This window comes from Astatotilapia calliptera, chromosome 1 (assembly GCF_900246225.1).
Source record: "Astatotilapia calliptera chromosome 1, fAstCal1.2, whole genome shotgun sequence".
Classification (NCBI taxonomy): Eukaryota; Metazoa; Chordata; class Actinopteri; order Cichliformes; family Cichlidae; genus Astatotilapia; species Astatotilapia calliptera.
In genome coordinates this window covers 17,748,599-17,766,077 of record NC_039302.1, presented here as the reverse complement: position 1 = coordinate 17,766,077, position 17,479 = coordinate 17,748,599, and the positions used below count along the sequence as shown (strand labels likewise).

The window sequence follows — 17,479 nt, the reverse complement described above, 5'->3', positions numbered from 1 at the left end:
TCACATGCAAGACCACACAGAATGAAAATGTCAGAAAACAAACAGCTTCAGCAACAGAAGGTAATAGGGCACAACTTTATTGAAACAGTCTCAATCAATAACAGTGTACAAAGAGGTGACGATGCAGGCAGGGACACAGGAGTTAAAAAAAACAAACAAACAAGAAAATTAAACGTTTTGATGAAAATTATAAAGGGAGTAACAAGTGGCTTACTGCACTCATGGAATCAAATAGACAGTGACGGGGTATTTTTTGCATTTATTTTGTACAAAAAATAAATTAATGAAATCTTTCAAGTTTACAGGAATATCTTTTTGTTGTTTTTCCATCACACGTACTTGCTGATAATCCTACATGTAGTTAATTTCAGCATTTTTGTGACAAAACATCAAAAAGATCTAGACAGACCGAAGCAGGCTGACTGATAAGTAGGCCAGGAGTTAAAAAAATAAGATTACCGATGAGAAACAAAACATTGTTATAAAAGTGAGCTGGGGCAAACACATTCAAAAAATCCTGAATGTTCAACGTGGCGTAATTCGACGGTCCCCGGGATCCTTTAGGATCGCATTGCCTGCACATTACCTCGGGACAAACCACGAGGTCCTTGGGCTGCTCCACGTTTGTAGCCTTGCTGATATCCCTCCTTAAAAGAGATAGTAAGGCTTCATAAGTGCATGTTTTGTATTTATAGTTACGCTTGGTTATAAAAAAGACTGATGTAAATTCAATGCAATGACTTAAATTAATGCATTAACTCTTACCCGCTGATAGGTATTGCTGGAATAGTCCCGAGATGTGTTGAACGGAGTTTGACCGTATCCACTGCTGGGAGCGTTTGAGAACGGTGGACGGTAGCCTTCATATCCACCTGACGACAGAAAGACATTAGTTCAACAGGTGATGCATATTTACTCCTAATCAAAATAAATCACAATATAATTATTGTAAATCTGTGAAACAACATTGGATGCTTTTACCTCTAAATCCATTCGAGGAGCCCCGATATCCATTCATAACGCCACGAGCATTCCTGGGTCCACCTCTTGGCACAGCTCTGCTGCTGTAGAAGGACTGACCAGACTGCCCAAACCCTGCACCTACAGAGGGATCTTCATGTCCTGGCGTTGAGGACATAATCTGGTCCTGGGGCTGGAATGCATTAACAACTGGACAGAAGAGACACAAAACGACATCAAAATATACGTCACGTACTGCTGGATAAGTTCTAGTACATTTTTAATTTTAGACAAGGTATTAGTGGGTTTAGTTAATTGGAAATTCTAAATTGCACATAGGTGTGGATGCAAATGCCAGTGGTTGTCTGTCTCTTTGTGTTAGTCCTGTATCAGACTGATGACCTGTCCAGGGTCTGCCCTGCTCTCACCCTATGGTGGCTGGGATAGGCTCCCTGATAAGGATGGGCAGAAGAGGATGGAAGGATTTTTTACTTTTAAAATGCAAAATCACCTTCTGAATTCTGAGAAGGCTGCGTGATTTTTACTTATGGCATCCTCACTGACTCATATTTCAACTTTGTTGCAACAGAAAATATTTCTTTTGTGACAAAGTGAAGCTTGGGAGCCTCTTGATATCCTAATTAGGGCTGCCACAAACGATTATTTTGATAGTCGACTAGTCACCGATTATTTTTGCGATTAGTCGACTAATCAGATCATCATCCATTAGACGTAAAACTACAGCTTATTGCACCAGCAGCATCTGCTCTTATATAACTATCATTAGCTTACAGCTTTAAGTGTTTAAGGTCTGTGCTAACTAAAAATAAAGACAAGATGATAGTTTATTAAATTTTAATGAAATTTGCAGATTGTTTCGGTGAAGTTTAATAAACTCCTTGCTATCTAAAATATGACAGGACACTGGAGTATATTCTGGAGCATCTCACACTTCTGATAATCAGTTGTCTGCTTGACGTTTATTCAGCTGTGTAAAAACTATAACTTTAATCTCAGACAAACTGATTTACTCAGGAACAAATAAAATACTAAAAAAAAAAAGTCAAACAATAACATTTTAAGTTTTCTAAGTGACTCATATATATTTAACCTGAGTAGCGAAAGACAGCGGTGGGTTTGAAAACATTTGCGGGGAGTCCGGTGTTCTCACAGCGCTAGTGAGCCTAGCCCCTCGCTAACGAGCTAGTGGGTAACAGATGTCTCCGAAAACGTCGGAGCGCTTTTGAAAATATGTGGTGTCCTGATAAACTGAGCAGATATTTGAGGTTTACACAGCTACATTCTCGCCTGAAAATATGTTAAACGTTTATTTTGTGACCCAGAAAGAATAATAAGAGTAACATTAAAACTAACTAGCTGCCGCCATTGTTGGAAACTGCGCTGGGCCGCGCTATGAATTCTGGGACACAGCTGCTTCTTCTTCTTCTTCTTCGGGGTTTAACGGTAGCTGACATCCTTGTACATGCAATGCTGCCATCTTCTGTTTCAGTCCGTTATTACACTCTTAAATCCTGCCACTTATTCCTGCGTCTTTTGTGATCGTACAAAGTTTCAAACGACGCGTCGACTATTAAATCAGTCGTCGACGATTTTGATAGTCGACGTAATCGTGACTAGTCGACAAATCGTGGCAGCCCTAATCCTAATACATCTTTTACCACTGTGTTCATGCTCTAGGGTTTCCGTACAAAACAAGATGCACACCTGTCTGTAATCTTTCTTGTGGGATGTCAGGCTGGTCGACCACATTTTCTGGCTGGCTGCTAAAGCCCTGTCCATAGCCACCAGGGAACTGGCTAGGCTGCTTCAAGGGGTCTGCTTGGCCATCGGTAGTTGGAGGTACAGGTGCATTCATGTTAAATACCTGAAAAGAGAAACAAATTTTTTCCTCCCCCATTCCTGTCCATATCAATATAACAAAATAAAATAACCACAATACCCGACGATGGCCTGGGGTCAAAGATCTGCGTAGTTTGGGAAGTCTTAAATTGTTGCTCCTTGCACGAATAACTGACCAGTTTTCACTGTGACTAATAAAACATGCCAACCAATCTCTAATACTGACCTATGACTTGTGCAAGTATGAAAGCTGACGGTTTCCTACAGAATGCATCAAGTCCAAACATGCTCACTGTGACACCGTTTAAATGGACCCAATAGAAAGCGTACCGCTTGCACTGACTGGAAAGGTGCTGCGTTGACATTGATGCCTCCAGTGAGGGTGGGTTTGGAGACAGGAGGGAAGGCAGAGGACAGAGAACATGGGGCAGGAGACGGTGCAGATGACAGAGACATTGAGGCCTGGGTAAGTAAAAGAGGAGGGAATTTGGAAGGCAAGGAAACAACGAATATGGAGAAGTCAGTGCAAGAGATGAGATGATTTTCTTTTGGCTTAAAAAGTTCCCTTTTCTGTTATTATAATATTCAAATGAATCAAATATCTCCCCATCGCACGCAGTAGACAACAAAAAAAGATGTGTCTGAGAGCATCACATTCAATCCATGGAGAAGACCTTTCGAAATCTCTCTTCATAATACAAAAACAATCTGAACTCCAATTATTCATGAGCTGCACCACTTAGCCAGAAGAGCAGTCTCACCACCCATATCCTGCAGGGGCTCCTCCCTACTTACTTGTGAGGATTCCTGTGGTCCAGACACTGCAGCTGTCTGAGGAAGTCTGGACTCTGAGTGGACTGTTCAGAAAGACATAAAACAAATAAATAAGACAAACTCCTAAAAAAAGACATGCTGCTAAATTATGCACTTTCAATTATATCCACATCAGAAAGCAGCGACCAAACAACTTAATAGGCATGCACCAATTACTAATTGAACCTCTGGCCTAACAGCAAAGTGATCATTTGTGCCCAGGAAACAAAGAAATCCTATTTAAAATATATATACACCGTAATTGTCGGGCTATAAGCCGCTACTTTTTGCACAAGCTTTGAACCCTGCGGCTTTTAGTCAGGTGCGGCTTTTCTATGGATTGTCCATGATTTTTGTGATATCGTAAGACGATTTGTTTTGTTTGTTCCGCTGTTGTACGGCACTACGTTGCCTGGCGGAAGGGCATGTGATCAGACACACAGTATCGGGGTTCAAGAGTGGTATGTTGGTCACATGTCCATCCGCCAGGCAACATAGTGCCGTACAAGTAGCGCGAAAAACAAACTTCAAAGTAGCGCTACGTGTTCAGCGGGAGTCGTGGATGACGAGCGGCGATAAACTTGCGAAAAGCAAGTTATGCTCAACTCCACCGGTGGAATCTGACAGCGTGGAAAAGTGTGAAAACATCCATGATCACCAACGGATTTGAAGGGCTGGACTGCTGCATGATGGAGAGGACACCGCCACGGCCCTTCTGAGGGTGTTCGACTCTGACACTGACAACGAGGATTTGTTTGGTTTTGAAAGTGACAACGAAGGAAAGAAGCTGAGAGTGGATGACGAAGCCATCCTGAGCCTGTTCGTATCCGACACTGGAGGAGAGGACTTTGGTGGTTTTAGTGCGCAGGAAGAAGAGAAAGATGATGGTGAATGACTGACTTTTCTTCTTGTTAAAGCCGTGTCACTGCACCTGAGCCTAAAAGGTAGTCTGAATCTATTTTTCTGGTGTGCTGTAGGTTATTGTTATGTACTACATTTGTTACTCATTTATGAAGCACAGTACATGTTTCGTACTTGTAATTACCGCTACTTGTACATACCTAAAAAGTTATGCAAATATGTACCCATAACTTGTTTTTCAAAATATTAATAAAAAGGGGTGTGTCTCCAAACAGCCATCTCTTTCCTGACAATTCCCTTTGTGCATATTCTCTTACATATGATAAGTCAACATTGAAACACCTGCGGCTTTTAGTCAGGTTCGGCTAATGTATGTACAAAACAGGATTTTCCCCTGATTTTAGCTTGTGCGGCTAATATTCAGGTGCGCTTTGTAGTCCGGGAAATACGGTATATATATTTATATTTTAAAGTCTATTGGCCAGTATGAGCAATACTAATAAATCAGTGCATCCATATTCAGTATAACCTGTGAGTAAATGTCACTCACGTAGAGGACCGCCCATCTGTTGCAGGTCAACAGCTTGCACAGGCTTCATTGGCTGCGCAGACACAATGGCTGGATCCAGCGCCTGGCCATCAAACTCCAACATGGAGTCCTACGACAACCAAACAAGAGTAAATGTAAACAGATGAGATTTGCAATCAGTCCAATAAGCAAGCGAGCACGTCTGTTTCATACCCATAATCCTTCACTCCACATTAGGAAAATACCTCAACTACAAACAACCTTGACTAAAAGGATCTTAGTACCAACTCCCATGTAAGCACATCTTCCTAAAACCTGGGATAATCATGATCTCATTTAAATTGTACTTCTTTTGAATTTTTGTCCCAAATGGGGAATGGGTTTTTTCCCTGTTTCGATATTTTACTTTTTTTTTTTTTTTTTTTTTTTTAAAGTTCACATTCATATATCAGAAATTACAACTAGATTCGTTTTCTGAGTCACAACAAGTACGTTCTTGTCTCATGACCTCTAGCACGACTTCATAGATTGTTGTAAATTGCCTGGACATGCAGTCCTCATCTTTGGCCAACCTTTTTGCAAGTTCATCCTACTTGCCATTGCTTATTTGAGACACACACCACACACTGTGAGCCATAGGATACTAAAATATACAGCATTTTGGGCCATCTAACCTGCATGAAGTTGTATGTCCCTTGCATCTGGGCCATGAGGTCTTGCACTGCCTGCTTTCTAACCACAGGATCAGTATCAGGAGTGGGAGAAACTTGGTTCACAGTAATGGTTTGTTCTGGAGCCAGCTGAACAGGGGGCTGATGCTGGAGTGAATTCACCATCTATTCAGGCACATTAGAATCAAACTCACGGCATTGGAAAGTAGGTTTCAAGGCACCGAGGACTGATGATTCAGTAATAGAGCATACCTGGGCCTCCACACTCCACTCCTCGACTTGGTCTTTGTCTGTACTGCTGTATGTAGTTTCTGGAATGAACTGTCTGTTTACAAACTGCAACAGAAGACAGTACACTAAAATGTGATATAACAATTTAAGGAAAGAGTTGATCTGTGTGGGTTCTTGTGCAGCATAAATACAAATCTCACCTCTATAGTTTCCACTTTAACGGGCTCTGTATTTTTTTCACTAGCGAATCCTATATTAAATGAAAAATATACATGAGGATGGCTTTCTTTCTGGGTCTCTCACACACTCACACACACACACACACTTTGCTAATTGTTAGCTACCAGGTTCCGATGGCTGCTCCACAGCTTTAGACTCAGCCACCACGGTCTGTTCCTCTTGCTCTTCTTCCTCCTCGCATGTCCCATTTTGATGAGTTTGCGCTCTGTCAAAGTAACCACTCTGCAGCACTTTGTCCAGGGTTTCCTTCAGTGACTTGTCTGGAATAAGAGAACACCGAAGCTGTTCAGACTTTCCTATTATCACAAACCACAATGGACGATTAAGGTCTGCCTCCGTTTTCTTACACAGTCAGTACAATCTGCAAGAGAAGTCCTGCAACAGCTGGTATGAGCCAATCTCAGAATTAACCGAGTGAATCAAATGTTGTGTGAAGGGATGAAACAACAGATACAATAAACTGGGGCCGATCAGATGTCTTGAACAATCTAACTACTAACAATGAGTGCAAGTGAGTTTCCGCCTGTGTGGATAGGTGCACACACCAAACATTTTCTTTAAGATATTTTTTTTCTTACTGCACTTAAGATGAAGGCATGAAATAAATATCAACTAGCCACATGTTAAGCCTCTCCATTTTAAGGCATTTTCCACAAGTGCTTTAAATATAGTTTAAAAATAGTTTCTTTAAAAAAAAAAAGAAAAAAAAAAAGGTATGTGTATGGGTGATGAACGATATTAAGACATGAAAATACTTACACGTGGTCCCTGCTACAGCCTTGTCTCGACCCTCAAGCAGTTCCCACAGGTGTAGTGATGCTTCTTCATATTGGCGAGTCAACCTGCAAATCACAAAATAAATGCAATTAATTGCACAGAGTAGTAGTAGTATATAGTTTTTGTAGAGCAGGATTAAAAAACAAAACCAAAAACATATTTAAGCACTGATAACTCTAAATGTAACTTCTGTACCAGTGACAGCACACAGGTACGCGCGTACCTTACATCGTAGTTCCTCTCAGGTCCTACCAATTTGTAAAACTCATCGAGGGATGAGAGTTCAGCATCAGTGAGCAAAGGCGCACCAGAGGCATCGGGGTGTTTAAGGTCCTGCCTGACACCGTCTTCTCCCAGCTGGTCGAGTAAATACTGAAGCTCCAAAACACTCTTCAATCGTCTTTGTTCAGTCTCTTCTCGCTGCAGCTGTTCCCGTCTTGCAGATTTCTTGACTGCCTTTTGAATCTGAACACATCCAGGCACAATTTCATGCATTTAGCTTCACAAGATAACACACACCCATTACGTTCACTCTGTACATCACTGCACTTTGAAAAAAAAAAGAAAAAAAATAAAAAAAAAAATCAAAAAGGTCAATGAGCATGGTCAAAACAATTATTCGCTTCCCTGTTCACTCCATCTGGCACTTTAAGCTTTTGTGAGCCATTTGGGAGTATTTCATAAATTACACCAGGTGTTGCCAACTGATTGTTTTATGGCAATAAAGAATGTACGTTACAAAAAATTACTAGGGCAGAGAATGAATAAGGATTTGCAGATGCCACTAAAGAGCACAACAAGTGTCTAAAAGCTTTGCAATTAGGTATTTTAATTATACAGTGGGATGCAAAGGTTTGGGCAACCCTGTTAACAGTCATTATTTTCCTGTATAAATCGTTGGTTGTTACAATAAAAAATAAAAAATAAATGTCAGTTAAATATACCATATAGGAGACACACAGTGATATTTGAGCAGTGAAATGAAGTTTATTGGATTTACAGAAAGTAAATGGCCTGTATTTGTATAGCGCTTTACTTTGTCCCCAAGGACCCCAAAGCGCTTTACACATTCAGTCATCCACACAGTGGTAAATGGTAAATGGCCTGTATTTGTATAGCGCTTTTCTAGTCCCTAAGGACCCCAAAGCGCTTTACACAACCTGTCATCCACCCATTCACACACACATTCACACACTGGTGATGGCAAGCTACATTGTAGCCACAGCCACCCTGGGGCGAGGCTGCCGGACACTGGCGCCACCGGGCCCGCTGACCACCACCAGTAAGCAACAGGTGAAGTGTCTTGCCCAAGGACACAACGGCCGAGACTGTCGGAGCCGGGGCTCGAACGGCAACCTTCCGATTATAAGACGAACTGCCAACTCTTGAGCCACGATCGCAAGTGTGCAATAATTGTTTAAACAAAATCAGGCAGGTGCATAACTTTGGACACTGTTGTCATTTTATTGATTCCAAAACCTTTAGAACTAATTATTGGAACTCAAACTGGCTTGATAAGCTCAGTGAAACCTGACCCCACATACACAGGTGAATCCAATAATGAGAAAGAGTATTTAAGGGGGTCAACTGTAAGTTTCCCTCCTCTTTTAATTTTCTCTGAAGAGTAGCAGCTTGGGGATCTCAAAACAACTCTCAAATGACCTGAAGACAAAGATTGTTCACCACCATGGTTCAGGGGAAGGATACAGAAAGCCTTCTCAGAGATGTAAGCTGTCTGTTTCCACAGTTAGGAACATATTGAGAAAATGGACGACCACAGGCTCAGTTCAAGTTAAGGCTCAAAGTGGCAGACCAAGAAAAATCTCGGACAGACAAATGCGACGAATGGTGAGAACAGTCATAGTCAACCCACAGACCAGCACCAAAGACCTACAACATCATCTTGCAGCAGATGGAGTCACTGTTCATCATTCTACCATTCGGCGCACTTTACACAAGGAGATGCTGTATGCGAGAGTGATGCAGAGGAAGCCTTTTTTTCACCCACAGCACAAACAGAGCTGCTTGAGGTTTGCTAAAGCACATTTGGACAAGCCAGCTTCATTTTGGAATAAGGTGCTGTGGACTGATGAAACTAAAATGTAGTTATTTGGGCATAACAAGAGGCGTTATGCATGGAGGAAAAAGAACACAGCATTCCAAGGAAAACACCTGCTAGCTACAGTAAAATATGACTCGCCATGAGCTGTCCATGCTTGGAAGCCATCAAACCTGAATGAACTAGAGATGTTTTGTAAAGAGGAATGGTCTAAAATACCTCCAACCACAATCCAGACTCTTATTGGAACCCACTGGAAGCGTTTAGAGGCTGTAATTTCTGCAAAAGGCGGCTCTACTAAATATTGATTTCATTTCTTTTTTTGTGGTGCCCAAATTTATGCACCTGCCTGATTTTGTTTAAACAATTATTGCACAATTTCTGTAAATCCAATAAACTTCATTTCTCTTCTCAAATATCACTGTGTGTGTCTCCTATATGATATATTTAACTGACATTCTTTAATGTAACAACCAACGATTTATACAGGAAAATAATGACTATTAACAAGGTTGCCCAAACCTCTGCATCCCACTGGATCTATAAAAAAATAATTGATGCATACTGATTTTTAGTATGCGTGTTTAAGACTTCATCAGCAAGTTAAAAGCACACCTATAGCTCAGGACTCACCTCCTGACCCAATGCGAGAAAGCTCTTTTGCAATTCTCGAGCAAACTCTAAGTTGTTGTTGATCTCTTGATACTTCGCCAAGGCCTCCTTCATGCACAACACGGAAAGAAAATCAGATGTTTTTAACAGGAAATGATTTAAAGCAGGAGGTAGTAACAACTAAACATGCAATACTTTCATAACACTTGAATGTGAAACATAACTTCATATAAGTTTGTTACATACACAAAGCTGTTTGCAAATAAGCTGGGACACAGTAAAAGCTAAATAAAAATAGAGTGACTTGAAAATAATTTAAAGCCCATGTTTAAATAGTGCACAGAAAACATTTCAAATGTTGAATCATTTGAAATGCAAATGTTTAACGTTAAAAATATCATTGCTTTTAATTGTGCAATATTTAGTGCTACCAAGCATAACTCTGACCTTCAGTGTTCTCTGGGATATAAAAAACAATCAATGTCTAAAGTCACCAGTCAAAAAAGAATATACTTCAGAAGTTTGGCAACTGGGTTTGCAGATCTTTTTTCCCCCTCTAAGTTAAACTTAAAGACTTTTATAATGGCTCTTTCATTCCACCAGAGCACTTGAACAAATACTGTGATAATGGGCATTATTAAGAGAGTGAGTGAAGAAAAGCAAGACTGTTGCGATATATATTAGGGGTGCAACGATACACAAAATTCACGGTTCGGTTCGATACTTTGGTGTCACGGTTCGATATTTTCTCGATACAAAAAAATGTTCATGCCTTTTTAATTTGTCATTTATTAAAACTATAAATATATATTTTAACTCAAAAGTAGTTTTTAAATTTAATGTTGCTGAAACAAAACAAAACAAAACCTAAAAACAAAAAAACAAACCCTCTGGTCGAGGAATCACTCATCTTTGGAAAAGAGTTTATTACAGAGAAATGTCTCTTTCCAAAATAAAAGCTACACTATACGCTTCTTCTGGGCTATATTCTCAGCAGCATATTGAACATATCAGGTCCCCATAAGGAGAATCATGTGCTAACGGCTGTCTAAATGACTCGGGTAAAGTTTGTAGCATGCGTGCTTGTTGTTTTTGTCTGCTTCCACTTGTCTTTGCACTACGATGATGTCGGCGTAAATGTGCAGTCATATTCGTTGTGTTCCCACTAGTGCTGTCAGCGTTAAAATGACATTAATGCCATAACGCAGCAAATCTCCCTTAACGAGTTACCGCGGATCGCCCCGTGCGTGGGGCTGGATGGCGTCAACACAATAACGAGCTAACTGCGCTAACGCACTAGTTCCCACCACTGTAATTGAGCATTGCGTGGCACATCCGACATACTGTTTTACTTTTGTCCATCAGGGTCATGCTTCCACATTAAAACCAAAATAGTTCCAAACGCCAGATCTGAATGAGGGTGGGGGAGGTTCAATTTCAGGTAGAGTTGAGGCAGTTGCCATGTTGCAACGAGCTTAGCTTCTGTCTTGCTAGCTTGCGCTGCGCTCAGTGGATCTGCGCTCGACAGTGCAGCCTAGGCGGAGTAGTTGAACGCAGATCCACTGAGCACTCAACACAGACAGCATCGTCACAAGAAAGGTTTTGTATTGTTCGATACATATCCGTACCAAACCGAAAGCACTGTATCAACGATTCAACACCGATACATGTATTGTTGCACCCCTAATATAAATACAGCGTTAGAGTGACTGGAAATCCTTGCATTTGACAGAATTTACATTTGATCCTGCGACAAAACAAAGCTGTGTCCAAATGAGAAGCAGTTTTGTTTTCTTACCAGCTGATCCTGATTTAGTCTCTCGCCCTTATTCTTCCTTGCCTGGTAGTCATCCAGTTTGGACTGCAAGAAGGTTTTTGAAAAACAAGAAATTTGACATTAAAGTTGAATTCAAATAAAAAGAGCAAACGTATTAAAAAATGTCATCATTAGGTTTATTACCACTGTGGATTTATATTTTAAGGCAGTTTGATGACATTTCTCACACAATCTTAACAAATTATGAGCAAGACAGAGGAAAATCTGGATATCATAATTAGTGCTACAGTCTATTAAGTGGATTCATTGGGGAAGGGGAAACCTGTTATAAAGCCAGTTGAAATTTAAAGTACCTACTCCAACATTTTTCTGATTTTCAAAACACATCCCAACACCTGCATTCTCCCAAATCAGTATGTTTGATAATTATATATTACTGTATGTCATTATATATTGACAAAAGCATACATTTTCCAGCATCCACAACAACAGACAAAACAGATAAAAGCTTTACACCCTATTTGAGGTTAATCCAAAGCGAAGTTTACTCTAAGATGATAACTATAGATACCTTTTTCTTTTCCATATTGCGGACCTTCTTGTCAATCACACCAATAATCTGCTTCATGGCCTCAGAATGACTTCCATTTCCCAGGTCTGGAATGGCAGACTGGACAGCACTGTTGCCAGCTGTTGCTGAAGGCATCTTTGGGAGGGAAACATGTAAATATTACAATTAAAATTTGGACCTGAATAAAACAAACAAGTAATCCTAACTTAAGATGTTAGCAGAAGAAGACAAACTATTTCAAAGCCTAAGAACTAGATCGTACACTTATGTCTTCAACCAGGTTACAAAATGCTGTTAAGGTCATGCTCTGCAGTCTCAGACTTTCAACCTGCAGTTACTGTATCTGACACCCATCAGAAACAAGGTTTCCTAGAACAGAGCTCACAACTGGATATTTACTACGCATGCACATACAGACTTGTATAAACAACTTATATTATACTTTGATTATAAATTTTTGTTTTATGATATTTGTTGCATAGATCCACGACAATTCTAAAAGATTTTTAAAGGGTTATGTATCTTGAGATGCTTGTGCACATTTCAACATAACTGTCTGCACTGTGATACTGTAGGGATGTTCTGTATTTTGAGGATTACACAAATGATTACAGACACATTGCCCTTTTCCATTTTTGTCCAAGTCTAGCAATAAACAGTAATTAAGCTGAGCACCACCCGATTCAACTGATACCTGTGGACGAAATGGACCCACAGTTGTTGCTTAAATGTACCTTTCATTGTCAACTGTGTATTAAATAAAAGCCTAAAAACGATCTCTCTCTCTAGATAGAGAGATAGAAGTGGTACCGTATGAATTGTTATTTGTACTGTATTGCCCGGTAATCTCTAATATAAACTGAGCTCATGCTGAGTTCAGCTGGTAAGATATCCACTTTATGTAACGCCAGCAGTTTCACGTTTTGAACTTTGAGGACCCTGCTTCAGCGACCCTCCAAGCTCCACATTAGGACACCAAACCCTGACTCAAGCCCAAATACCCGGGCCGGTGAAAGTGATACTTACCGATGTGATCCCTTATTAAGGTTTGAGGGCTAATTAAATCGATACGTCGAGATACAACCTCCTCTTGGACGATAAGTTGTTGGCTGGTAACAGCAATTATTGGGGTGAGCTTTGAAAAAAAAAATCAGAACACCACATCCAATATAACAGAGGAAGTTAAAACAACATAAAAATGTCGGGCCTCCTATTCAAAGTTAAAGTCTTTTAGCGTCTGTGGAGAAAGAGGCTAGCCTTACTGACAGATGCTAACAACACAAAAATCCGCATCATAACGTAAGCCTCGAAACTCTTATCTGCGGCTTAGTTGCCAAAATAAACTTTCACTGGTGAGAGCTCGACGTTAGCTAGCCATGCCAAATCAGTTTAATAAGCATAGTGCGCTCGTACTAATCTCCGCGTCCCATTGTTAGCCGAGCGTGGTCGGTAACGATGTGCTGCTAAAGCCCCGAGTTCAACGGTTGTCACTCAAAACCAAAGGTTAAATCCATATGAAACAGCCATTACAGACCCCCAGGACAAGCCATCGTTTCGGGACGTTTAACGTTAACTGCGAAAAACAAAGAGCACCTCGGGACGCCGAGACAACTCGTTTTCGCGCAGCCGTCTCGAATCCAGATGATAAGGACGGTTTATTAAAAAGACCTAAAATGACAGTGACCTCGTGAAAGCCATACCTTTAAGACTCTTTGTCTTCAAAGAGATCTCGTTGGTCTCGTTTTACTTTAGCTGTGTGGCGTTAACTGCGGTTCGATATCTTTCACTTCAAGCGGTGTTTTTCTAGAAGGATGCTCCGACTTACACCGGCCAATGGCTGCTTAGCTGCTGCAGAGCTAACGGTAGCAGCTAAAAGGACCCCACTGCTAACCTCGACGCTGCCTTCTTCTTCTTGGTTTTTATTGGTGGTTGAGAAACAACGAATTGGTGCATTACCGCCTCCAACTGATAAGGAGTAGGTACCGGAATGTCACTAAGTATTAGATCCTATCATACAAATTCATTTGTCTAAGATCATTAAATATTGCCTCATAACTTTTACTTGTCGTGGTATTTCTAAATAAATCAATTCAATCCTGTTTCAGTTTGATTATGTTTAGGTTTTGAATCAGTTGTCTTCTTTCTTTCTCATACTTCTGACAGTGTAATATAACATGCTCTAATGTCTCATCACAGTACTCTCATTTAATTGGCAATGTTTCCCTTAAAATGTATAGTGTGCATTTTAGCCCAGTGTGTCCAAATCTGAGACATGAAATGACTGTTTCCTCTCTCCTCCTGCTTCCTGACAAATATATTTCTGTACCACATGTGAGTTTAACATTTTCTTGCATTTGTCTTTAATTTTCTAAATATGTATGGCCCATGTAACCCTCTCAAATCAAACCCCAAGAAATTTGAATTATTTCCTCTTTCTAGTTCTTGATTCTATAACTTTCGTTTAATGTCCTTACCAATTCTTTTTCATGTAAAAACAAAACAAAACATTGTCTTGGTCTTATCCACTGAAAATTTTAATCCCCACTTATGTGTCCATTCTCCAACTTTAAAAATTGCTTCCTACACCTTTCTAGTAACAAACTCTACATAACGTCTTCTCTTCCACATGGTGCCGTCATCTGCAAAAGGAGAAAATGCCATTCGACTGTCTTTATTATGAAACATCATCAATTAAAATAATAAGGGACTCACTATAGTCCCCCGTGGTGTTCCATTTTCTACTATATACTTCTCATAATAATTATTCCCTATCCTTACTTGTATTTGCCTTCTTGAGAGAAAATCCTTTATCCATCTGTACATTCGCTGTGTGATGCCTGTCTTCCCCATTTTAATGAATAAGCCTTCTCTCCGTCAAAGCTGTCTCGCTTTAAAACAGACAGACAGGGGTCTTATGAGTCCCACTGTTCAGTCTTTTCTTTCTCTTTTAATTGCATATTCTTATTGAGAATTATGGAAATTTGAAGATAAAATCACTGTAAACACACCTTTGATTCCACTTGAAATTCATCTTAAAACTGTTTCCTTTTTACTTCTTAACCATTTCTTTGCATTCATCTCAAAGCTAAATATAGCATGCATATTTTAATTTATTTTTTATTCACGTTTTTAAAATTAAAAATTATTTAAACAGTGTTGGGGGACTCAGACTCTTATCTTTTTGTCAGTGTCATTATCTCCAAGCCATCACAGGAGGTTTCACTACATCCTTTAAATTTTTCCTTTCACTCTTGCTGGTATCCATCTGTCCCAAATCACCACTGACCCTCGTCTGTCGTTACTTTGGATAACTGACCTCAGGTATTTAAACTCACCGTCACTACCTCTACTCTTTGCAGCTTCCCTGTTAAACCTTTCTTCCTCTCATTCACAGACATGTATTCTGTCTTGCTTATCCTGACATTTATACTGACTCACCTGCCCCCTACTCTCACTACAGATCACAGTGTCAACTGTGAATATCAAAGGGCAAAGACACTCCTGCCTGACCTCATCCATCCATCATCCCTGCAAAAAAAAAAAAAAAAGGATTTAGAGACAATCACTTCTGTGTGTGTAATTTTCTCTTCTTTATTGTACGTCAGCAGAAGCAGCCAATGCTGTCTTGACCAACTGGATGAACTTGAAAAAAGTAGTGCGATTTTCTGTGTGCCTTGTAATTTCAATCAGCTTAAATAGTATTAGTAATAGTAGTAGTATTAGTAGCAGTATGCATATCCCACTTTTAAGACACGTCTCAAACAATGGCTGGTGGCAAACCATGTCAAATGGAGCAGGACATTAATGATCAGAGTGAAATGAGCCCGCCTGGTAATAGCAAAGACTGAACAGAAGATGGCGCTTGTGTCTCAGACACCTAGAAAAAGCTCACGCTTGAAACAACATGAAAAACCATCTCTAAATGTACAACTCTTTGTCTTTTTCACTCTGCGGGGTGTAGTGATAACTGTTGAAATGAAGAACATAAATTCAAAAGTGAAGCAGCTCATAGAACTATATTTTTACTTTTTAGTTCAGGCATCAGACTGACTTTAATGCACTGAAACACTAAACAAAACGTAACTAAGAAGAGAATTTATGTGCTTTTTAATCAAACACAAGGCATTTTCCACTCGTATCTTTGTATCTTTAATAGTTTTAGGCCATAATCGAATTTAAAAAAACGGTCTTTGTGAGAAGTTCCACTCCCTCACATTTCACATCATATAAATGACCGTGTATAATTGCACCAATATTGCTAGAAGATCAGACCTTTTCAGTGAACTTTGAATACTGAATAGTTGATTTTCACACCTTTTCTTTCGTGATCCTCATGTCTGGTTTCCACCCCATGCTGAGCATGTCTATAAGTGATAAGGTGGATCTGTAGGTCCTCTCCTTCTGATGTGGGTTGCTGAGTAATGGCCATACATCCCTCAGTGCTCCTCTCCTGCAGCACATCTGACTGGATTAAATATGTGCAGAGGATTTATTGGCTGAAAAACCACAAGAGCCTCACACCACTTGTAGTGGCGTCCAGGCAAACACACAAATTCATCTGCCCCTTTCTCTCTCTTAACGCTCTCCCTTTCAAACTCATAGGCTGTAAATGTTTTGTCCATTTGTGTTTTCTCACTCTTCCTTATCTTCCTTCCAACCATGCCACTAGCCTGTTTTTTCAAGGTGGATTAAAGTTTTTCCACTCACAGCCTCTCTCTTCAGCATTAATAATTCATGACCCACATGTGTTGCAGACAGATTACAAACATCTCCACTTAACTGCCATAATTATCATTATTGCAGCCAGAGAATTTCATTCACCATCATGCAATTTGCGATTTTAAGCGACTGAGGTTTGATTTTGGAGCGTGGATCAAAGGTGGATTTGTTTACAAATGCTCTCCTTCGCGGAAAGCTATGATGATTAGAATCCCCATTTGGTTGAATTTTAGAACCAAGTGCACCAGTCAGTTCACAGGCGATGCCTTTGGAAATGTGGCCGCTTTTGAAGATGCTGCATGACGTATGACGTCCTGTGCCACATGGAGCTGCTGAGAAACTGTTTGCCAACATCTTTCTCTGTGAGGCTGCTGTTCTTACGTTCTGTCTGTTTCGTTTCGTAGAGTGTAAAAGAGCTCAAAAGGTGACATAGCAGCTGGAGAGAAGCAGATGGTGCTGACCGCAGCGATCCATCATGGCATGTGTCCGTCCATATGCACTGTGAGTTACGCTGGTGTTTAGAATGTTAGCTTGCCTCGCATAATTGTTCTCCTTCATTTAGGTAACTCAAAGCTAAAACAAACTGTGATATCAGGAGTTATTCAAAAACACATTATGGCAAATATCCAGTATAAAGCAAATAATTAGCATGCTTGTGGCAGGAAGGATCATCTTTCCACAGACTCACATAGAATCTGCAATATCTCTGTAAACCGTTATTTAGCATGGCCTGTACACAATGGGCGAAAAACATGAATCGATAGAAATATAACAAAGATGTAGACACATATTAAAGGAA

General features: G+C 40.1%; 1 protein-coding gene across 3 annotated transcripts; it reads right to left on the bottom strand.

Moving 5' to 3' along the window:
- Positions 1–56: 56 nt before the first annotated feature.
- caprin1a (cell cycle associated protein 1a) lies at positions 57–13,900 on the bottom strand. Of its 3 annotated transcripts, none has more exons than XM_026167127.1 (17): positions 13,662–13,900; positions 11,962–12,096; positions 11,412–11,474; positions 9,635–9,721; positions 7,166–7,407; positions 6,925–7,007; positions 6,270–6,425; positions 6,126–6,175; positions 5,947–6,030; positions 5,698–5,859; positions 5,045–5,153; positions 3,616–3,677; positions 3,151–3,282; positions 2,686–2,845; positions 982–1,170; positions 766–872; positions 57–647 (listed from the first exon to the last, which is right to left on the bottom strand). In XM_026167127.1, exons 2-17 carry the CDS (start codon positions 12,094–12,096, stop codon positions 561–563), a joined length of 1,908 nt encoding a protein of 635 aa, XP_026022912.1. In that variant the 5' UTR covers positions 13,662–13,900; the 3' UTR covers positions 57–560. The 3 variants fall into 3 exon arrangements, with proteins under 3 accessions (XP_026022912.1, XP_026022921.1, XP_026022930.1); XM_026167136.1 differs by lacking the exon at positions 13,662–13,900 and adding an exon at positions 12,988–13,593; XM_026167145.1 differs by lacking the exon at positions 3,151–3,282 and having other exon boundaries at positions 13,662–13,899.
- Between the last annotated feature and the right edge of the window lie 3,579 nt (positions 13,901–17,479).